At 41.1% G+C, this 24,828-nt stretch overlaps 1 protein-coding gene across 1 annotated transcript in view; it reads right to left on the bottom strand.

Annotated features, from left to right (window-relative positions):
* Positions 1-24,828, bottom strand: part of spop (speckle type BTB/POZ protein) — a 77,696-nt gene that overhangs the window by 36,851 nt on the left and 16,017 nt on the right. Inside the window, exons 2-5 of the mRNA XM_054607040.1 lie at positions 24,248-24,387; positions 4,490-4,766; positions 3,615-3,736; positions 101-252 (exon numbers count right to left, since the gene is read on the bottom strand). Coding sequence (XP_054463015.1) covers positions 101-252; positions 3,615-3,736; positions 4,490-4,567 — 352 coding nt within the window. The 5' untranslated portion in view covers positions 4,568-4,766; positions 24,248-24,387. The remainder of the gene's footprint in view (positions 1-100; positions 253-3,614; positions 3,737-4,489; positions 4,767-24,247; positions 24,388-24,828) is intronic.

Raw genomic sequence — 24,828 nt, 5'->3', positions numbered from 1 at the left:
AGACAAATTAGGAAAATATACAAGTGGTGGACAATTAAAGAAAATGAAGACTTGTGTTCCAGAGTGCAGCTCAGTATCACTTGTTTTTGGTCACACTTACCCATGGCTTTGGTCTCTTCTCCCTTGGCGTTGAGGATAGAAAACTTGAACTTGGCGCGCACTTCACTTTTTGGGCAGCTGACTAAGAGCAAGTAAAGTGAAAGATAGTCTTTACTCTCCTCATCCAGACCTTTAGGGTTCACGCGCAAACACCTGGAGGTAGGAAACGAAAGAAACAAACAGATCAGAAAGATAAAGCTAAGAGGTGAAGTGATGCTTTGATTCATGGAATGCTTTTGTTATCATTGCAATAATAGAATGGTTCTATCAGTAACGGCACTCTGGCTTGATTCTGTAAAAGCTGTTGAAATTGTGCCATCCTTGGCTTCACAATCACATCTATTGATTTCATCCACAACCCTTCACTTGTGGTGATGGTTTGATGGTATTGATTTTGCACTACACGCTGCTGTTCATAGCATGAAACCATGTAAGATAATCATTATATATGTTTAAGTGAAGTGGAAAGACAGTATCAAACAAGGTGTTTTTTTTTTTTTTTTTACAAAGCTGGAATCAAAACTCTGTTCACTCCATATTGAAAAGCTTCCAGCAGCACAGATTTTTATACTGAGATGAAACATGGTGGACCAAAGAGTGTGAGCCTTTCTAACAAAAAACACAGCAACATAAACATGTATGCCAATAGTTCAATATCAAACAGCAGTAATCTGGAAAAGCAGAACATTTCACAAGCCTCCACAGGAAAGAAGGACACACTTCAATACTGGTGCTGTATCAACATAAATATTTACTGTACTGTATGAGTATCAATACGGTATTGAACCTGAAACCGTAACACATCATCAATTATTGACCTCCACCCCCGAACCTCTGACTTGGGATGCAACTTTCCAGGTAACCTTTCTGAACTTAAAGTGAATAGATGTTCCTAAATCTACTGCAGATCCAACGTTTAAAACAGAAATATGTATGTAATATTTAAAAGATTTGCCATTTTCAGTACATGGATGCTATGGGTGAGTCAGTCTTTTTATGTTTACGTAGTGCAGTTTAACTCAAGAATCCATGTGCATGGTAACACATGGGTTGTTTGTTAGACAGGCTGCTATATAGTTTTAGAACAGTAACCCGAAACACATAAACATGGCCATGTGAACTATTAACATGTGAAGCATCTGGAAGTGTTGCAAAACACTTTATGCAACACAGTAACAATCTTAATGTAATTGAGCTCTCAGCAATGATGGGGAAAAAATCAATATCTATACATATAATCTGTGATGTATGATTCATTTAGTAGGCAAGTGCCTAATAACTACTCCTCCCCTAATTCAATGACCCGTATAAAAAAAACTATTGGATAATGAAAGAAAAATGGCATTGACTGAACATTTAAGATGTTTCATTCTGGCAATAAACTCCTTAATGATTCTATGTCTTACATTATTGTCAGGCTCTTGAATTCATCAGTATTAAGGCCTTAACACACCAGGGGCATGACAATTAAACAACAAGAAAACACAAAATACTCACCTGCATACAGTTTTCATTTAGAATCAAAGCTACTCAAACCGGCAGCAGCTGAATTTATGAAAGTTGCAACGCTTTTTCAACAAAAGGTATAAAATAGATTTGACCAACTACCAGGATCCTATTGACCCAGAGCAGGTCTGGCAGTCTGTCTGAGTTTTGCTGTATAGTCTAAGCTACTGTGAGCTATTTTATTGGGCTTCCTTTGAGCAAAATGCCCTGAGTGAATTTGAGTTCCCTCTGGTAAACAGTTTATATGCCTAGGGCTTTTATTGTGAAAGGAAGGAACTGATGGAACATTTCTGGGATTCACTTCCTTGGTCATACTTGAAAGTAAGACAGTTTTTAAGTTTGCAGTCTTAGTATTGGCTACACAGCCTCTATGTTGTAAGTTTTGAATTTGTCCGTCGTGCACAACAGGATTGGTTGATGCCTTTATTCGGGGTGCAACAGCTCAGAAGAAAAAAAAGTGGCTTATTCTCCTTTGGTGTTTTCTCCTCGCAGGATTTGCGTTCTTTGTTAAAGTGCTCATGACAAAAGCAACTGTTATATGTTAATATGTTGATGTAAAAACTAATCGCATAAAAAAACAAACTTGTAAATGCCTACAAGGGACAGTTCACGTCAAATCAAAAATACCCATTTTTCCTCCTAAATTACAATATGGCCCCTATATTTGAAAAGCACAATGGCAATGTCTCTTTCCAGAAATCATGACCTAATTCATCAAGATAATCCACATACCTTGTTGTTGAGCAGTTATACAGTCCTAACGTTCCCTTTAAGTCTTTTCATTGTTGTTATAGTTACAGTTTGTGCTCTCTCTTGCTGTAATGCCTTAAGGTGTGGGGCTGACCTGCAGTAAACTCTGGAGCTCATTTCTCTAACAAGCGTCTGTGAGACCATTGCAGAAATAAGCAATAATGCTACTGACAGTGAGGTATGATACAGATGACTGGAAAACCTGTTCACTCAAATAAGATAATAAAAAAAAGCAGGAGGATTGTATTAGTTAGGCACTTACAGGAAGAGGTGGACTAATGGTATAATGTCCAAAAACAACTTAGGTTGATGCGGTATTTGCAGAAAAGCCTCGGTTTTCTTTCAAAATGCACATCTCTATTCATTTCTAATTCAAGCAGGTTGTTTATCAATCCCAGACCCACTGTTGTCTGTTATTTTACCCGAGGCTACAGTCATTACTTTCAGGTTTCAGCCATGTTTTTGTGAGAGATACAGAATCTGTTTCCTTACTCTCCTAAAGCTCTTCCGGGAACATGACACAATGTTATTTTATGTCACTGTTCAATATTCAAATGTGTCCCTATAGCCTACTGTATACCTAATAAAACAGTATAGCTGTTTATGTGAATCTGTTGTCATAATAAGCAGAAGTTCACTCAACTCATCAGTCCATTGGAGACTAAAGGTCTCAGTGAAAGTTCTTCACCCCAGCCACGTCACGCAGCTCCTCCAGGGAAATCCAGGGTCTTTCTCAGAGCAGGTGGGTCTGTGAATAATCCCCCCAGCGTGTTCTAGGTCTCGTACCAAGTCTTTTTTCGTTTATTAATGGGAACCAATTCCACCTTGCCACTGCAGTTGTAAGCAATTCCATCCATACGTGTGAATACTTAACTAGCTTTACATTTACTTAAATTCATGTTGAACACATATACATTTATCCTGGTATCATAGTTTTATCTTTTGCTCTGAGCCACTAACAAAGTGAGGAAGTGAAGATGCAGCCAGACTTAATTCAAGCACGAGAAAGTGCCACAACAATTATTATTCCAGACACATGTGTAAGTAAACTTCAGTGATAACGCGAACTAGACGAAGGCACACTCGATGCCACTGAAGCAGGCGAGTGGGTGCTTTAATCTCTTGAAAACAATGTTGTTCCTTTCAAAGATGTAACAAGTGGATAATGCTGGGGAGAGTTGCTGGAGGAAAACGTTCTCCAACAACTCTCTTGGAGCTGTATCAATATCTGATGGCTACGATGACCAGCCTTCACTAACCATTTGAGTTTGTCGTTGGCTCCAGTGGAGAAAGTGGAGCTTTTGATGACTTCCCCCATCTCCTCACGACAGAAGCTGAAGTTGTTGATGGTCCACATGTAGGAGAACTTCACCACTTTGATCTGAGCAGAAAAAGGCAGAGAAAGAGCCGTAACAGAATGTATTTCTTTATATATTTATATCTATTCTACATGGGTAAGTGGTGCTTGGTCAGCCTGGACTTCAAAACCGCACATCAAAACTGCCTTTCATCTTAATAAACACTGACAACAAACGGAGTGAAAGAAGAAAGGATATTGTTAGAGCAGCAACAAAGAGAGAAAAAAAAAACAATTTTGCAGGAGGAGATGAAAAAACAGACATCATCAATGACATACTTTATTTACCTTGGCTCTTAACAGAAAAGTGATGTCTGAACTAGCAAAGCCTCTTCTGCAATGACTGAAACAAACACAATTTTACAGTATAGGTATAATCTTTAAACAAAGCTAAAATGACACCAATTTTTATGGGAAACAAAGTAGGCTTATCAAATTGAGTCAGGAAAACACAGTTACTGGATAAAATCCAGGCATGGATCTTCCATTCAACTGCTCATTGACCAGTCACATAACATAGGAAGCTTTAAAGATTACTGAAGTATATTTAAAGTTAACTTCTTCTGTCTTGATAGACAGGCTTACTTTCAAACGTAGCAACCATGTCCACAGAGCAAAGAAATATCTAACTCACACTGACAGTCAGATTCTTTGAACATTAAGCAAAAAAAACTGAAAGAACACAAAAAGATATTGACTGTCAGAGTGAGTTTTGCTCTCCATGCAGCAATGTGCTCCTTTTTCATGCTGAGGAAAAACAAGCGCTCCCTTCCTCACCTGTGTATAACACCAGCTCTCAGCCACAGGACCGCTGGACATTTCGGCCGGGGGAGGGGGGCTCTGGGCTCTGGACATTGCCAGCCTTGGTGCGGAGATGACCTCAAAGGGGCCGGAGCAACAGCCAGGTGTGGGGTGAGGTGCTATGGGGGTGCTATGGGGGGAGATAAGGGCCAATAATCAGTCAAGCTGGCCCGCCTCTTAAACAACACCTGCCGTACGGAGAGCTGAATCCAGTACAGCGGGACGCCCAGACTCTGGAATAGCTGCAGGCGCTCTGTAGGGACACAAAAACACAGCCATTAAAATAGCTTTAAACCAGTGAGGCACATTGCCATGAAAAGCTGTGACCTTGTGTGAGCGCTCGTGTGTAGATGCCTGTTTTTGAACATGACAAAGCATTTCCTAATTGAATGGAGAGTCTAATTGAGCAATATTTCCTAGAGAGTAGGACATAGGTCTGAATTAATTTGGCTTAAAGGAGGCTTCAGCATTGGAAGCACAGCAGCGCCGTGAGCTCTGCTTCACTGGGGGAAGCCTTCCTTTATCTGCGCGTGGTTTTGTCTTTGTTTTGCTTTGAGAGGAGCAGGGCGCCGCGCCAGCGATCTGATTCCAGCCAGGCTGCAACCGTCCGCCGTGGTTCTAAGTGAAGTGCAAGACTTTCATCTCGAGCTGCCAGTCTGTACTCGCACAAACGCACACAAACACACACACAAGGTCATACAAGACTTTAAAAAGTCCGGGCTGGCTAAGAAAGGTCAAAGTTGTTTTGGAAGTGTGCGATCAGGATTTGTTTTCATTCTGAACTGCTGTGACTGAGATTTACACTGCGATTGCCACACTGAAATTGGCATAGGGAAACTTCCTCATTATTTTTTGTCTAATTTTAGGTCCTTTCATACACTAGCACCCTCATGGGATTAAAAATCTTGTTGAAAAAAAAGAAAAGAAAAAGGACAGTTTGGTTTGAAAGCCTAATTTCTCTGCTGCCTAAATCTCTCATTTCCGCTGGTTTCATGCTCTGCTCCTCTCAAGTTCCTCCCCACATATTTAATACCTAAGTCGACACAAGGTCTCAGGAAGTGGCTTTCCTCACTGAACCTGTGCGTCCCCCCGATCTCCTGCCAAAGAAACCCTTCCACGCTGCCACTTAATTAGTGGCTGATTGAAAGAGAAGTTCAGGACCTGAGAAAACTTAGCAGAAACCGAGTATCTGAGCGAGAGCGCTGAGAGATAGAGCGAGAAATAAAGAGACCGGGTGAAAAGTGAGACAGACTTCTGTCTCTGCGAGTGGATTGTAGACAGGAGAGGCGACCTCAGCAGCTCCAGACACAGACACGACTTAATTAATGTTTCCAGATAACGCCTGCATCTTATCTTCCTCGATCCAGTGCGCCCCCCCTTTTCTTCTTTTGTGCTATTTGTATCTGATGAAAAACACTGGTGGCATTTTCGCTCAGTAAAACAATAAAATATTAATCATAAAAGTTGGGAGAACAAGGCCGCACTGATTTGCAATTTAAATTACCTGAGACTTCTTGGCAATTAATTATAGTCCATATGAGTGAGTGAGTGAGGGGCGTATACGTGGTTTTTCGCACGTGTTTCTGTGTGTGTTTCTGTGTGTGTTTCTGTGTGTGTGTGTGTATCTGTGTGTGTGCGAGTGTCATCTTTTGTGGTTTGTTTCAAAGCATATCTGAAGCACAATTTACCAAGTGCTTTTCTTGTATCCTGTCCCTTAAAGAGCAACATGAATGGCAAGTAATCACAGGGAATCAATTTAGGAAAGCATGACAACACTGGCAGCACTGCTAACAGCCTCACAGCTTTCTAAATAGACACAGATGACACGTTACCAGAATAAAGCTAACGATGGTGTTTCTTTTTTTTTTTCTCCATCCTTTTTATGACAAACATCAGAGAGCAGAGCGGCAGGAGGAGAGATGGAGATGTGTGCTAATCATAGGACTCCCTCTGAAGAAATGTCTTCAGACAGTTCATTTGTCATGGGAATCAGACGATGACAGCGTGAATGGGAAGAATGACTAATAGGTGATAATGCACGCAGCATAGAGAAAATAAATATTGCCACATTACAGTGTATGGCAGGAAGAGATTTACAAAGACGGTCTTCCTCCAAAGGCAATTAAGAGACAAAGTAAGGCAGTAATGGAGGTGCTGTGCTTCAGATAAGGGAGTGTTTGTTGCTGCTACTTTGGCTCCATCAGCACCTCGGAGGCTGGATGAAAAGCAGTGGAAGAGAGCGATGCAGAAAGAGAGCAGACTAGTTCAGAGTCTGCATAGGATACAGCTCAATCTTTTCTCTGGCAAATACAGCGAACTAAACTTTTATTAAAAGACAGCTTACCATATTGCATGATGCATACAAAGGCCTTGCAGTGAATACTACACTGTGAAGGTAGTAACGTTAAGTTCATGCTTGGATTCAACACCTCAACTTTGGAGGGCTGAATTGTATTATGGCAGAGGGTGTATTTTTTCTCAAGCCTATATGAGAAATTGGACATTATGAGCTTAATAAAGACAGTATTCATTGTAGGGCTGTACCTAATGTCTTTTTTTTAATTCAAATAAAGCCTTAAATCTTAAATTTTATGATGTCATCAAAAAAAAAAGAAGAAATCCTAAAACAAAATCCTCATTTTGAATTAAGTTAATCATTTTACTAATGTTAAAGTTTTGAAGTTTACGAGCTATTGGAAACTTTTGGATCACAAAAGTCGGAAAAAAGCCGACACAGCCTATATTGCGTGGATTTTTACTCAACTGAATAACGTTGTATAGGTGTTCATGATTGTGTAGAACTTTATATAAAGAACAACTTATGCAACATTGTGTCTTTATAGATGAAGTCAGGCGGCATATAATGATTCTTTTTGTAACGATTCTTCTGTAGATTTACTTTTTTCCTCAGCCGTGTACATGCTTAGATTATAAAATGGCAAAAAAACACAATGATATAAATAGAACACTTCAAAAGCTGGATACACAGAATTGTTGCCGGATTTATGACTTTAACAATTAAAAGAAAATCCTGGTTATTCACTGATCAATACATTGACTAATCCTTTCAGCACTACTAATACGTATGTGTATTTAAAATCATCAAAAGACTTTGTCACTTTATCACACAAACAAAAACTCATTAACTAGTGAAAAGCATTCTCCTCTTATTCTTATGGTAACACATTATCTTTCAGAACGATTATAAACACTGGATTTAAACACTGTTGCTTTGACAACACTTTAATGAGGTTCCACAGTGCTGAGACTCAACAGTCAGTCACCCCAAAATTGAGAGGAAAACCAATGCGTAAGATTGTCTGTGTTTGTGTGTGTTCTGTATATAAAAAAAACAGCAGATATGGGAGTATGTAGAGAGAGACAGGAGGGGTATGGGCCGCCTCCATCCCACATCCTCGTCCCATGCCTGTGTTTCAGGGAGGAGAGCCAGATGAGGAGAGTGAGACCTGGAGCCAATTTATATTCATTACGGAGAGACAGTCTGCTCTCCCTCTGCCAGTCCAGCCGCCATCTCTCTCCATCTCTCTTTCACACACCTCAACACGCCAGGGAGGAGAGTCTGACACACCAACAGACAGATAGATTCAACTTCCCTCAGTATAAACAAGTAGCCAAGCGAAGTGATGGCGCCCGCATCTGCCTCCCTCGTCCGCATGAGAGCCGGAGCTCGCCAGCTGCCCAGACGCTGACCAGACCGTTACAGTCACACTACATACAGTAACCACATCACAAGCTCATGTTACACCCTGAGCCAACACATCATGTTCTGCCCGTGGTGTAATAAAGCGTGTGCTGTGATATTAACTCCATCTGTACATTTTACATGGTGATAGCATATATATTTCTGCGCATATGCTACCTCCATCTGCAAATCTGATAATGTGAACAGCTTACAATGCATATTTACACTCGAGGACGCATTTCTGTTAATTTCTTTCTCCATCTGTGCTCGTGACAATCTGAATAGCAGGTGAATGCACAGGTTGTCAGCACAACCACTGCTAACTGTCATTTTTCATTTCTATCTTAAGTATCTTTAGTGAAAAACAAATTACCAGCACTTAGCTTAATGATTATATTTAAAGTTACAATGAGGAACTCTCAATTTAATAACGATGCCTCTTTGTGACCTACATAAGTAAACAGAACTATCAGTGAGAATTTTTTTTATTTCTATATCATTATTCCTAATGTCGGGAGCTCCGGCCGGAGGTGGAGAGCTCTTTGCAGGAGCAAACCCAACACCACGCTGGAGGAGACCCAGGCCGTACTGCTGGGCCCGCTGGGATGAAGAGAGGCAAAGGAGAACCAGAACCAGGACTGAGCGGAGCAAACTGTCAGGCCTTGCTTCAGTAAAAAAATGAAGATTTATTAGAGGACTCTGGTGCTCAGAAAATCTACCACTTTTGTCTACAGAGACCTCCAATATCAAAAGTTCCTCGTAAGAGCTTCAGATTGATAGCTTGTGAATTTCCCCTGGGGAACCATTAAGGTTTATCCTAACCTATTATTACACATCATAATGTATTTGATGGTTATATTTTGTATTACTCATCTGATTCTACAAAGTAAATTATCAGATGAATGTAGTGGAGTAGAAGTATTGGGTAGCAGAAAATGGAAATACTTAAGTCAAGTAAAAATACTTCAAAATTGTACTTAGTCCAGTACTTGAGTAAATGTACTTAACTACTTTTCACCACTGGCTGCTTGTAATGACGCTGATAAGCCCTGCAGTTTTATCAATGGATTAGTATGAAATAGTTAAGCTTATTCCAAAAATCCCTCAGTATGTCCATATGGCAGGGACTTCAGGCGACAAGCCCTGCTGTGAAATAGGAGGTGAAGAGCGACAGAACAGAGAGATGGAAAGCCTTCTGGAATTCATTACAGCTATTGCTGAGACTCTCAAAAAGAGAAAAACAAAATATGAAAAAAAATAAATAAACAGGAACACGCACTCTACATGCAAGCACACAAGATCTTACACACTCACACAAACAACACGTCGCCATCTAAATCCCTTTAAATTGCAAATTGAAAGACACAAATACAGGGAACTTCAAACTAGCCTCTCCCTCAGCAACCTGCTTCCTGCCGGGAGGAGAAGTAAACGGGTGGCACTGTGCAGAGCCACCACCACCAGGTGGACAGGGGGGTGGAGGGTTGGGTGGAGCTGTGTGATTTGGCTGCTGCAGAAAAGGAAGGGATCCCAGCAGGGGTCCTGGAGTGTTTAGAGGGTCACCTTGTGCAACAATAGGCAGCGAGCGACACAGCGAGGTACAGAGACGGGATGCAGAGTTTAGAGGGACGGACTACAAAGACTGAAAAACATGCCAGAAAGCCGAGGCTAATAGTGACAGAGTGTTGCAGCTTTGAGCGTATGTGTGACGCATTTCTGAACGTAAATGAAACGCACCACATGCTAGCTCATTTTTAGAACTGCTGAGAGTCAACCCTGTGCTTTAGATAAAATAAATTAAAAAAACACTTAAACTACCCTCTTTCCTCCAGCTCTGGTGTGAAATCTGACAGCAGGTTTATGAAGCCTGTTCATTATAAGGTCAGACAGACTCAAAAGTTCCAAAGAGAGCTTACAGGGAACGTGTGCAGACGCATCCGGGGGATCAGCAAGATTGATCAAATAAAGTAGCTGACTCCCATTTCCAAAAAAGACATACACAGCTGGCTGGAGGCAAATAAGCACACACACACACACACACACACGGACCATACGACGGAAGTGATTCCAACTCTCAGCTATGAGAGATTCAGGAGTTTTGGCAGCAGACATGAGAGAGGAAAGTAGCTCCGTGGTGTCTCTGATATAAGTGGCAAGAAAAAAACCAGACTTTATGAGAAGCTGCGGCAGGTGAGACTGGAAAGCAAAACATGCATCAGGAAGGAGACTTTCCTCTCTGGTGTGAGTGAAAGACACACGTGCGTGAAGAAGACTGGACGCAGAGCATGTATGAAAACATGTCTGCTGTGAAACGGTGTCTGTCCGTCTAGCCCGAGGCAATGCTGCAAACCCTGACACTCACTCAGAGAGGGTGAAAAACAGGGATCAGAGAAAGCCGGGAACGGTGGACACACATGCATGACAGGGCTGAGCGTGAACTCGGCGGCGGGTTGGGGAGACACTGGAGTGTGTCGGATCCGGCGGCCGCAGGAGGTGTGATGGATTAAGAGGCGCTGGCAGAGGCCCTCCCAGCTTGGCGTAACCCCCCCCCCCCCCCCAGTGAAACAACATCACAATCCCTCTCCATATCACTGACGGTCTCCTCTCTCTCTTTTCCGCCTCAGCTTTTTTCTCTGCCTCTCTTATACCCAGTCATGATCGCTATAAAACCAGGCAACCATGCCTACACCAGACGTCCTCCGTATTAATTTAGTCCCACTTTTCTTACCTTTGAACATACAAAATTGAGAAATGTATTAATTTGTGCAGCAAAGATAACGAAAAAATGCCTTAAGACGTCTCACATCAAGAAAGTGAGATAGCTGAGCCCAAATCATTAATGTTAATATCCTAGCAGTACTTCACAGCATTAAGTATACCTATCACCACCATGGTTTGTAATATTCATTAACTGAATTCTGGTGTCACTTTTGGAGATAAGAATTCATTTAATTGATTTATTGGACTACATTTCTAAGACTGACTGCAGTTCCCAAAACACATAAAGACTATTATAAGTGTATTCATGACAAAAACAACCATATCTTTAACACACAGAGGCAAACATTTAAATCATGACGATTGGATTACTCTATACTTTTTTTACTTATTCAAACACGAGTGCCGCACAGGGAAGAGTGTGATGGTCAAACCTCGGTGACATGAGAGAAAAGAATCTCAGCTCTCACACGACATCATCATTCATCCTTTGATACGATCATTGGCCTACAGAGGCTGGGAGCTGTCCCAGCCTGAGGTATTTCTAAAGTTGAAAAAGACACAGAAGAAAGTATTTTACCATCGTCCTTTCTTCTCACTCTCCGTCTCCATCCAGTCTGATTCTGATCTTCCCCAAACCACAGCTTTGCTCTGTTGCAGAGATGGCCAGCTGCCGTGTGTTTTCACTATTAAGCTCCAGAAAAGTATAAATACAAACACAAGCAAAAGAGCAGCTCCAACATAATACTCAACTACACATTTAAACCATCTTTACAAGCTATTTACTTCAACTACACTTGGTCTCTGTAAAGTTTAAATAGTTTGCTGCAAAGCTGCAATATATGAATGGACGTCTGATAAGTAAATACATGGTCTAGTGTACTCATCGCATACACAAATACCTTTTTCGCAATGACTTTCAGTCTCATCATATTTAACATGCAAACCAATCTGCATACTCTTCTCCCTTTATTTTGCACACTCAAAAAAAAGAAAAAATTCCATATAAAATATTCAATATGAGACCAACCTGCAAGAAAGATAAAGGGAATCATTTGACAGACACGACCGTCTAAAAGCCCTGTACAGCTGCTGTACCTACTTGGCAGTAGGGTCATTTTTGCCTGAGGTTTACACAGTCAACCCTTAGATAAGGCTGTGTCTGTACACGAGTGTATAAACATAATGCCATCCTGTGAAAATCCAGACTGCAGCTTTAAGTCCCACATGTAAAGCCTTTCAGTCTACGCTCGTGTGATATGTCCCAACACACCACTCCAGTGTGATCAATTAACCGTCTAAATCTACCAACACTTCAACACAAGCACAGAAAGACACACAAACAGCAGAGAGAGACAAATCCACTGTTAAAATCTGAAAAATAAAAAATATATATATATACTCTGAGGCAGACATCAAACAGTGGTCCTATGTAGCCAAGGTAACAATATAGAAGTGCTTTCTAAATGACAAAATGATATTGTCTGCAGCAAGTCCACACCTCGCTCTCACTCTGTGTATTCTTTTCCAACAGAGGCGCCCCACTGAAACGCAGTCTGCCTGACCATCAAAATAATAATATTATTTTTGACAATATATCTCTCTCCCTTTCTCTGAACCAAGCTGCTAGAGAACAATATCTGTTTGCATGCACCCACTCAGACAAAGCCTCTTTCACCTTCATCCACACGACTACTGGATGTGCTCTTATGCATTAGCATGCCTGTTTTATTCTCTGCCCTGCAGAGGCTTCTCCGCATGGAGTTTCATTCTCATGAAGCGAGCCGAGCTCGGAGCAAAAGGGAGGAGTGAATGGAGGGAGAGGGAGCTGTTTTGTTACCACACTCAGAGCGATGATGCAATTTATAATTAAAATGCAAATAATAGGACAAGGAGTCTCTCTTCACCTTGTTTTCACTTAACTCACGCATTCTCAGGGGAGGCATTTCTGCACTGGGATCAATGTATCCAAGCCAGAAAATCAATATTCATATGAAGCGCTGAAATCAATATTGAGATTTAGGCTACAAGTATAAGTGATTGCTTGGCTGTGAGAAAACTTGAGATGCATGGACAGACACATCCAGCCTGTGGCTATAAACCTTTTTTTTTTTTACTTTGCAACGATGATGTGTGAAGGATCTATTCTTAAACTGAAGGCTAAAAGCAATTATTCCTGCAAAGTGAAAACACAGGCCTGTCTGACACATCCGCCATTGGCCCGTCTTTGTTTTGACTGTAGCTTATCACAATAGGTGGCTCAAACTTCCCTTAAGCTTCAATCTCAACAAACAACAAAGACCAACGCTGAGGAATGAACGATTTGGGAGAGTTTTATTTCAAAAGTGTGCCTCAAAGAGGAAACATGGGAGGGGAAGTGGGAGAGGAGGGCCTCTTTTAGTGGTTGTCCTTCAGCGTGACTTTGTCATGTAACACATTTCCAGCTCAATTATCTGCATCCAGTGGATTTCAAACACATTTAGTAAGGACCAGAGAGCTTGGTAATTAGCAGGAGCCCTAGCTCATAAGGGGGCAGAAAACAAAGCCTGTCTTTAGCTCTATCTTTATCCCCTCCGCTTGTCTAATCTCCTCTTATCCTTCTCTTATCACAGGGTGTGTTGGACATCATGTGTGCACTCAGTCAATGCCTTTATGGGCCAACAGGTTTCAGCTTTTATAGACCAAAGCATGACGCAAGACGAGATATTTGATCCATAAGAATAGAAAATAAAAGGGAACCAGACTGCGGGATATTGATGACTTTGTGAAACCTAAAACACATACTTAGCAATCATTAACTCGGATACTATATGCAAAAAGTGTTCTTAACACAGAATTATAGTTTATATACTAACAGAATGTTGTCTATAGAGTAGAATAAGGATCCGTTGATACAAATGCCTGATGAGCTTGTAAAAAAAAAAATCAATAACTTCAATGCACTCTGAATCCAACCTGATTTTCTTATGATTTACTCAGAAATCGTGTAGTTGAGATGACATTTCACACAGAAAATACAACATTGTGCAAAAATCGATTCAGTGTTCAGTCGTGACATGATTAGAATTTCAAATCTAAAGGTTAAGGCCATGTCAGGCTTTGGTCGCCAACCTTCTCCTCGAGTTGTTTCCATTTTAATTATGGTTTCAAATCATGTCAGCCTGCTTTAGCACAGAAATGTCAACTTAGGTAAAACTGCTTTCATTTTATTCCCAGAAACATATAAAAAGCATTTCAGTGAGGGAAAATTTCATCTTCGCTTCACGCTCCCCCTTCCCTCACTACAAAAGCTTCGTCCCAAATCGCTCCCTATTTGCTACCAAGTGTAGTGTACTTACATTGAGCCATTTCATTTGACAGCCTGAATTATATGTCTAACGTTTATGTACTATAAAGCTATAAAAACAATCCCTCAGTGAAACACAAAATGTAGAACTCAATGGTTCGCTGCTGCTCGTAAGATGACAAAGGAAACACAAAATGAAGCATGATTAGCGTCTGAAATCTCAAAAGTAGTAAATAAGGACAAAGTGAGGTTTTACTCCCTTTTTTCTTCCATTTTCTCCTCACCGTCTCCTCCCTTCTTTCCAACAAATATAATGATGAACTATGCCGGCAGCAGTACAAGTCATTGAATTTGTGAGATGTCATCTTAAACAGAGTGGAGAGGAGCGACACAGGAGACAAAGACGAGTGATGCGGGCAAACTGGGTGTGGATCTCTATTCAAATTCTTTGTTTCGGGGGGAGAAAAGATAAAGAACAAGAAAAAACAAAAACAAAAAAATGATTTCTTAAATGTATCCTCAAAAATAGATTGACAGCCAGGTGTACCAGGTTTAGTATCCTTTATCAAGACACCATCAATGAACCAAATATTAATGAAGAGTCAACATCTTTTCTAGATGTGTCCCAACTGTTGGTCCTCCAATTAACATAACGCACTTCATATCAAAGTGGATCCACACACAGACTGAAGAGGAGCCAATTAAGATCGACTGTTCACTTAACTTGTCATACTGTCATATCACTGTGCTGGAATATGGGTCTCAAGGGCAATCTAATGCGTTGAGGGCAGAGAGGCTGGCATTTTTCCACACCACAGCCCATCTCCACCTGGGGGGACAATATTCCTGCTTCTTTCCAGATGTCACATCTCATCTCTCTCTCTTATTTGAGACCATTCAGCAGCAGCCACTGAGGCAGGGAGCCGCCGTACAGGGTCATCGAAAGCGGTGGTCCTGGGTCATCCCTTGTTGTGACTGTCCTCCCAAGAAAAAAATGACAGAATCACTTGTTTCAGCAAACGCACCAACACAACGTTATGTTAATGTTCATGTGACCTCTAGCAGCCGTTGGAATTATAAATATGGTGGCTGAATGTCAAAAAGACTTTGTTCCTTTCTTTATAACCAACAGTCAAGGTTGGTTTCTTTTAACCCCGACAATGATCCTTCGAGAACCATAACCAATTATTATTGTCGCCATGACATTGAAAGTACCCAACCTTAACGAGGTAGTAATTTGGACCCAGCCTACGATGTTTCCCGATCCTTAACTAATGATCTTTTCCCTTTTTGCGCTTAAACCTAACTAAATCAACCAAAGCCATGTTAAATCTTGACAACAGATTTATCATTTTTAAACATATTTCTATGTTTGGTTTTAAAGTGAACGAGGTGTCCGTTAGAAGTGAAAGAAATATCCAACGCACAAGAACTCGAAAGTCAAAGAAAATTGTTAACTGATGTTGGAAGTGCTGCAAAATGTAAAATGCAATTAGGTTTGTTTCCAACACCTCTCAGAGAAGATGTAGCGAGACAGAGAACTCTCAGATTGACAACAAAGGTGCGAAGTCTTCAAAACTCAGAAATACAAGGCAAGATGTTATTCTCCTTTGCTGTCTGCTGATGTGGGCCGTATTTCATAAACATCCAAAGATGGAAACAAAGACATCTGCCAAGTGATAATGTTATTCACTGCCACAGGTGTTTTACATTTCATTTAATGAGTGAATGCCTCTTTCTCATTATTTATCACATAATTTGCCAAGTGCGAGGGTTTTTGATCCGCATTTGGCTTTCTTTCATTGACTAAAGAATTCACATATATTCACTTCCACTGAAGGAAATCCAGGCTGAGTCTCACAGACCGTCCAGGAGATTTGGAGACAGGGAGACAGGTGCACACGTTGCTCTCTGTCTTATTGCTTCGGCGTTGCTCTTTTCAGTGAAAGGAAGGGAGAGGAAAGGTAGCGGCGCTAATAAGTTCAGTTCTATCCATCGGTTGCACTTGGTACGACATGGGTTACTCCTTTGTGTGCCCCAACGTCACTCTGCCTCCCAATTACCACATTTACACACACACACACACACACACACACACATTCATTTATATTCAGAGAGAATTTTAAATGCTCTCCATTAAATCCATAAAAGATGGATAGTCTTTAAAACCAACAGTGATCTCCTCACCTCTTATACATTGTTATCTATACATTAAAGAGCACATGCATTATACAGTGAGGGCTGTAAATGAGCCGTCGCAGCCTGAAAAGTGTCAAACCACAGTCTTGATAATGGAAAGCAAAATGCCAGTTACATTAAGCAGAGAAAGATATTGCTGGTCAGATAAACCATTAAAAGAAAAGAAAGAAAAGAAAAAAAGAAAACTTTTAAAATAGAATTATTTTCTAAAGCAATACCGATAAAATGTCACTGCTATTTCCAATAATTCAGATACATGGATTTACCCCTCAGTGTCACTCACATTGTAAGCTAATTATGCATAATTAAAAAGTAGAAGTATATCTCATCTGTGTGTCATACAGTATGTTAATGTGGTTTAAATGACACTACTGTTATGGTTTTTTTTTGTGAGTTTCTCCATAGGCGATATACGACGCAAAAAATAACAAAATCTCAACAATTCCAATATTTACATATAACTTCGAGGTGACATTTTAATATTCACTCCCTGAAGAACCGTAGTTGAGATAGTGGTGGGCGTTGAGTGCTCGCAGCCGCGTGTCTCTGTTTGGCTGCTGGCATCTAAATGCCAACCTCTATCCTCGCAGTACTGAAGTGGAAACGAACTGCAGAGTTGCAGCCGCAAGCCGATGCCAGACAACTGTAAATGTTTCATATCATCGGTATTAATCAGCAGGCAGTCTGATTTGAGATCAGTTCATTACCTGCACACGGGGGACTCACAGAAATAGCCAGCACGGAGGACTCGAATCGGAACCCACACAATAAGATAACGCCCTCAAAATAACTGCCGGTGTGAGTAAAGGTGACAAAACCCTGTATGTCACCCTCTGAATGCAAGCTTTCCTAATTCATGTTAAGGTTACAGGCATTCCCCTCAATATTCTTTGCAGTGCTGAGCCTTTTGGAGGGTCATCAGATGGTGCCTGCTGCCTTAGTCGGCTCTGAAAGCAGGAAATGCCACGCAGATAAAGCTGCTAGACTACCTCAACCACACACACACACACACACACACACACACACACACACACACACACACACACACACACACACACACACACACACACACACACACACACACACACACACACACACACACACACACACACACACACACACACACACAGTGACATTTCACATCTCCGCAGTGAATCTGGGACCCTAACCAACAGTAATGCTCAGAATCCAAGTCACTCCTGCCACTATACCAAACTTCCAGCCCTAAAACTCTGCCTATTCTGCCATTTCAGATTAATCATGTCAATTTTGTGTGAATGGCACAAATCAGGCACTTCAGGCTGCCTTTGGTGGCGACCCCCCTCTGAGATTATCACTCTCTAATGAAGTCGTTTGAGTCAGGCAGGCACATACTGATCTCTGAACGGCCAATCAAACGCACCGGAGAGACTTCCCTGTCCGGTAGATACCAACACGGTGGCAACAATAGGCAGTGATGGACGAAGGGACGGAGGAAGATGAGCAGAAAAAAGACAACAACAAAAAAGAAACACACACACAGTAGGGAATCTAAGCATGAATACATAAAGGTAATAGGAGATCATAATAAAGGAAGATTAGGGGGAAAAAAGGATCAAGCAAAATTGAGAGCTTGAAAGAAGCTGCTTTTTTCTTACACTGATGTATTTGTCCAAAGAATAAAATGACCAATGAGAAAAAATAGTAAGAAAAAAAGGGAGAAGCAGGAACATTCTGACAGACAGAGACAGAGAAAGTGAAGCAAACAAGGAAGACAGATGTCAAAACAAATCAGATTCCAGTCCCTGTAACTTTGGATAAGCAAGATGGACTTGTCTTGAAGAAGTTAGTGAAGCAACCGAGTAAAGAGTCATTTCCGTTCAAAGAATTTCCAAATAATTCGATGTAGGGTTGACTGTGAGACGGCAACATCCATTTGAGTATAAAAAGCTTTTTTGAGAATAATTTCCTGTTGTTGATATTTACTCCAAGCGAGCTGCACTGTATTACAATTTAAAGAATGTGAAGACCCTCAGTTTTATACATCCAGGTGTGGTCATTTTTTCGGCATTACTATATCTACAGTATAACAGTGGGAGATGGGTTACTAAGAGATAAGTGTGGCAGGGAGAAAAACAGACAAAGTGAGGGTGGGAAGGATGAGTATTGGACAAGGAAGTAAAGAAAAAAATGTGAAAAAAATCCTGCTGAGCAATAAACAAGCATCAAACTGTCCAGTCCCGAGGCATATATATATTGTATTGGTCTTTTATGTCAAATTGAATGTAGGCAACCATGTAGATGGGTCAGGCAATGATTTCCACAAAATATTGTAACCAAATTTAAATTTACAGCTGTATATTGCTAAATTTGCCATTTTAGCAAAGCTTGTTTTTAGCTTTAAAATAATTTCACAAATACTGCACATTTCAAAATCAATTACTTTCATTACAGAGCTGGCATGTGTATTTAAAAAAATAATAATATGGCCAATAGAAGGAGATTGTTTTACAATAAAGTCTCAGCTCCCAGAAAGGCATTAGGGATACAGCTGCTGTAGAAAAAAAGTATAAAAGGCACAGCAGTGTTTTAGCAAAAAAGGCAAAATCTGCAACATAACATTACATTTAAAGTTTAGTGGAAACTAAGCTTAAGATGGCATTGCAATGAAATAATAATAACTATGGGAATAATAGCCAGTTATCAGTTATTTGTCAAAAAGTTTAATATTATGCATCCCTTACAGGATGAAAGCAAACGTTTGCTGCTCAACCAACAGTTTAAACTTGATCTGCATAAAAGCAAAAAATCAGACAAGGCACACTGAACAAACTCATTTGCTTCCAAGTATAGCATTGGATAAGCAGAGACGGCCCACCTAGTGTCCTTGAGTGACCACAATTTACTGCACGACTGACAGCAAACAGTGGCAGTCAGAAGTCTCATGAGAAAAAAAACACACAAAGACAGACTGCAACTAAACAAGAAAAAAGAAGAAAGCAAATAACTAAGTAAGAAAGACATGAAATGAAGATACAGTAGAAAGAAAGTCAGACATGTGCGTTCCCATCATAAGGAACCCTACGGGAGGAAAAGTATAAATAAAACCCAATCATTGACCAGCTCTGCCACACTTAACAAAGAGCTCGGAGAATCAAGGGAGGAAGAATAAGTGGAGGGAGCGCACAGGTTGCCGCGGCAACTGAAATTAGAACCTGGGATAACAAGAGAAATGAAAATGTGTGGGACAACCCAGGTGAGACACACAGCGAGGGGGAATAGAGACGGAGATAAAAAGATTAATAGAGAAAAATGACCTAGTTGCTTTTCATCCTGTGAGCACTGCTTATACAATAGCATGATAAATACACACGCCAACTCTTAAGCAGAGATGGCAGCAGCTCATTCAATTTAATATATGAAGAAACCATGACATCATCTCAATGAAATAACAAAAAACACTGCAGCAGGGTTATTGAGGCTGTGTGACAATTTTCAGCCAAGATTAGATAATTATAATAAGTACAGTGTTCAAAAATATTCAAGTCAATTTTATTTGTAGAGCCGCTAATCACAGTGAGTCTCCAAGGGTTTCTCAACGCCCACACTATAAAAATAAATGAAAATGTTGCCTTCCAACCTCAGACCATCACTGAAAACGAGGGAAAACTCCCACAAAAACTTAATTACGAAAAAAAATGGAGGACACCTTTGACACAGCTACTTATCAGTTAACAACACACAATGATTTTAATTTTCTTTTACAACACTGATGAATTAAAAAAAACACCCATCTCACCACAGCTGACAGCAATTAATTTAGCTGTGAGCACTTATTAAGTACCTTTCTCGGGCTGCTTACGGGTTGCCAAGAGACATAATGCCAACTGGAGGCTGGCAGTTTGTAAGGTCTGAGTGTTAAGACCTAAAATGTCAATATTGGTCCCGAGGGAAGGAATAATTAAGGCGTAAAGATCTAAAAGGCTTGTCACATATGGCTGGCCAGCTGTCACATCTGTCTGTTCATATTCATGCCGGTAACAAACCAGGCCTATACTTAAGCGGCAGCAGAGGACGTAATGGCTACAGCGTTAAATGTCAGCTGACTGAGTTACAACTACCGGCACAACGGATGAGGAGAAGTCTGGCTTTTGAAACAATACAGAGGCTCCACTTCTCATTTTAGACCTTCACTCCAGAGTGGGTCGTCTCAAAAAGATCTAGGATATTCCCTGGGGTTCTACTTCTCACATCCCAAGTGTTCAGTGTTATGGAAAGCATCACAGTATAAAGAGGATAGAATTAACCTCTGCAGGATTACCAAGAGAAAAGTTGACCCTTTTTAGGGCAACAAGGTGAGGATCCCTCAACAACTGGAGCACCTTTAGGTCCTAACCGTCCGCCAACATCTGCCCTGCTGATGTGTCAATGAGCAAGGCACTGAGCCACTTGCCTGCTCCAGGAGAACTGCAAGATGGTCCTCACAAGAAGAATAACAGCGTTGCTTGTTTGTTCCATGCTATCACTTTTCTGCCCTTTGCAAAAACCTGACTCAGCTTGTTTCGGTCCAAATCAGGGGACACTCAGTTGCTTTGTTGCATTCATGCATTGGCTTGTTTTATGAAAACCATGTACAATTTTCAATTCAGCAGTAATCTATCAACAAGAGCCATGCGGCAGGCAAATTAGTCCAAACAAATCCAACTGCAGTCCGTGTCGCTTTAGCTCAGCTTTGTGGACTTGCAGTCTTGGCTCTTTGTTTGCACTCAGCTTGAACACTTCTTGTCTGCTCTGTTGCAGAGTTCTGAAATGTGTTGAAAAAGCATTTTTACTGCATCTTGAGTACAAGTTTGCCCTTGGTTCATTTTGTTTTTGTTTTGCTTGGCTTTACAAGCATGAGTAACTACTGGCTTTTGGATGTCAAGATCTGTCTCCTTATAGCCACTAAAATGCATTTCAGTGGCACTTCTTATAGGTGAAGGTCTAACTCATGACAAACTACTTCAGTTCATTTGAGGTCCAGATTTTTCTGATGTTTTTGTGCGGTTTAAAAAGCCACCGCACTCACCTGCCTAAATGAAAGAAAGTAAAAGATCAAGGGTTCAACAGTCAAGTGCAGGGTTCAATGTTTATGTTGTTTTATCAGGCCCGGTCGGGAAAGTGAGTCAAATATCGACTTGCCCCTATACAAATTATTTTATTTATCAGCGGTTATCAAATAACAACAGACACTAAAGTTGATCATCATTTTTTATCTGACTTGCTCTCAAACTGTGCAGTACATAGTTGGAGTTGCGCCCACATCCTCTCTAACAACACCCAATTAAACTACGGCAACTCTTGTGAGACATGAGAAGTAGGGAAAATGGCTCAAGTTCCAAAGGTATGGTTATGGTATATTTATGGAGCACATTTAAAAAGAATAGTTATACAGAATGCTGTACAGTTGTAAAACAACATTACAATATATAAAGAAGGCTTCATTTTCAGTTTCTTCCATCATTAGCTCCGCAAAAAAACAAAGTGTTTCATTATTTTTTACCACTTGCACAATCAGGCAAGACAGTTGCTAGATTTACTCGCCCCAACGTGGCATTTTACGTGACTTGAGCTGGCCGGCGAGCCACATTGTTGGGTCTCGGCGTGTGTGTGTGTGTGTGTGTGTGTGTGTGTGTGTGTGTGTGTGTGTGTGTGTGTGTGTGTGTGTGTGTGTGTGTGTGTGTGTGTGTGTGTGTGTGTGTGTGCTGGGCGTCTTACTGAGATCCCTGCTGCGTCCTGAGGTTTCAAACTGTGGAAGAGGACGATGTGGATGTGTGTGTGGCAGGCAGCTGGCAGCATTGACTGACAGGTCAGGTGAGCGTCGCGGTCCGCTCAGGCGTGCAGATCCAGCTCCTCTGACTGATCTGAAGTGGCTTCAATTAACTGGAGCAGCCAAGTGTGAGGGCGGGGACTGGAGGGGGGGTGCCTCTTGACAGATTTTGGGGGGTTTAAGAAGATTGGGGCCCTCTGACAGGTCCTCCAATGCCCCACCAACTCCAACCTTTCTCCATCTCCTCTTAGCTAATTACTAAGTATCCATATGGAGACACTTGTCACTGTGTTCATGGCAAATTGGCTGTAACTGCAGGGTCAGCAAGGACTGACTGCCTTTCACTCGTGTGTACAGGCGCGCACACGCACACACGCGCACACGCACACACACACACACACACACGTATTCTTACACAAAAACAAAACGCACACAATAGTTTTCATCCTTTCGATACTGAAACTTTTATAGAGTTTCCAGAGAGAAAAGAAATTAAGTCACAACCAAGAAATCCAATATCACAGGTACTGCCTCACAAGGAGTACATCTGCTATGCTATATTCACGTGTCGTCTGCGTGATGCTCTGTATGTATGGTAATACGGAAAGGAGGTGATTAAAATATGCCAGCATTTTTTTTTTTTTAACGAATCCCACACACAGATTTAATTTCATGGATACATGCGGCAACACTGATGTTAGAAGACACTGCCAAGTGAAATGCTAGTTTCACTTTGAATAAATAAAGGTATGTCACACTCCAAACATGTGGGAACGTGGAGAATATATTTCAACAGTGTCCTGGAATTTCTCCTCTCTACATTTGCTCTATATATACACCTTTTAAACCAAAAAAATAAAGATTCACTTTGTTAAACGTTTGGATGAAACTGCAGACGAACCTGTACACACCAACAGGCCCGTATGTCATATCAATAATTCACTATCATTTCATATTTTCTCCTCTCAGCACACACAAAAATGTTTGTCTTATGGCCTCTAACTGAAAAGCTTGCTATTTAGTCTTTTTATCTAGCCATTTCTCCGGCTTTCTTGCTGTTCTTGCTAGTTTCACATTACCTAATTAATGTGGGAAAGTTTTCAGAGGAGGCATGAAACACACAAGCCCACATCATTTCCCCTGTAGGACATCTTTTATTGTTCTTTTTTGGGAGGGGGGGGGCATCTCATGGTAGCACATCCTCCGTCCTCATTTCCCCCTTCTTAAAACCTGATCTGCTTCCCTTTTTCTCACTTTTTTTGTCTTTTATTAGAACTGGGTGCAATTTCCACTTTCAAATGGCGGCTGAAAACCACCTTAAACTTCTTACCCAGCCGCCATTTATATGATCAAGTGTCTTGCTGCATCCTCTGTTCTCCTTCTACTTGGTATTCCTCCACTGGTAGCCCTCAGATCATCTGTCACCTTCATTCTTTTGAAGGTTTGTGTTTTCTATTCAAACCATCTACCTTATTTACATTCTGGATCATCAATTTCCTGTTGAACTATTTGGTTCAACGGGAGCCATCTGAGAATAGGTGTACACGTTTTTTGAAAAACAGAACTTAGTCTGCTTAAGAGAAACTACTGAACTACAACTTGGCAACTCGTTATGTTCTATGACATGTCTGCAAAGGAGACTACCAAAGACTTTAAGATAATGTAAAAGAACAACGCATGTCAACACTTAAATCAAAATAACTGTATATCTTTTACAACACTGGCTTGTATGCCTGAGCTGCACAGCACACCACAAAAAGGAGACTCAAATATTTCTGAAATACAACAGTAACAAGCTAATTTAAGACTTAAAACACTTACAATTAAACAAGGCCTTGAGTTAAAAACATGTTTGACCTACACACACAATTTGAAGTTAAATGTGCTCATGTTTGGCACTAAAATTCAACAAATGTAACCCCCCCCCCTATTGCACCCCCTCCACAGTGTTGTTGCCATTTCCTCATATTGGTATAGACCAATACTCCTCCTCCCCCCCCCCATTCCCTCTCCAAGATCCTCACCCCATTTGGTACTCACCTAGATCAAAGTCCCTCACACATCTGTTCCGCTTGCTGCTGCCATGACTGGCCAGCTGGACTCTGTCCGTCAGGTCTCTCTCTCTGTCTGTAGGTGTGTCAGTGCTGCATTTCGGTCCAAAGCCCGGGCTTCTTGGCCAGCTGCAAACGCAAACAGCGGAAAGAATCAACAAGACTGTTGTGAGAGCGAGCGTGGGTGTGAGCCAATGCCTTATCATATTCTTGCAAGAGACTCCTTGTCAAGTTGACTGTTTGTGTGCGCATCTGTTATGTAGGAGACTTGAATGCAGAACACTTTTTTTTGAGCTGGAGTGTGTGTGTTTTTGCACGTGTGTGTGTGTGTGTCTGTGTGACAAGATATTACAAAGACATGTTTTATGAAGAGGTAGTGAGGTTTACACAGCGAGGCGGAACAAAGTGGAACAGGGCTCCTCCTTATGTAATTACACCCGGCATTAAAACACTAATCCAAACACAAACTGTATCTGGACTGTTTCCAAACAGCAAACCGAGCTAAGCCACAGGTGTAAACAGAGCCATGAAGGAACGCAATCTCATTTACACAAATCAAACGATGGTGCT

The sequence above is a fragment of the Anoplopoma fimbria genome, chromosome 11 (genome assembly GCF_027596085.1).
Source record: "Anoplopoma fimbria isolate UVic2021 breed Golden Eagle Sablefish chromosome 11, Afim_UVic_2022, whole genome shotgun sequence".
Taxonomy (NCBI): domain Eukaryota; kingdom Metazoa; phylum Chordata; class Actinopteri; order Perciformes; family Anoplopomatidae; genus Anoplopoma; species Anoplopoma fimbria.
Note: the sequence above shows the minus strand (reverse complement) of the source record. Positions and strands in the feature narration are given on the sequence as shown.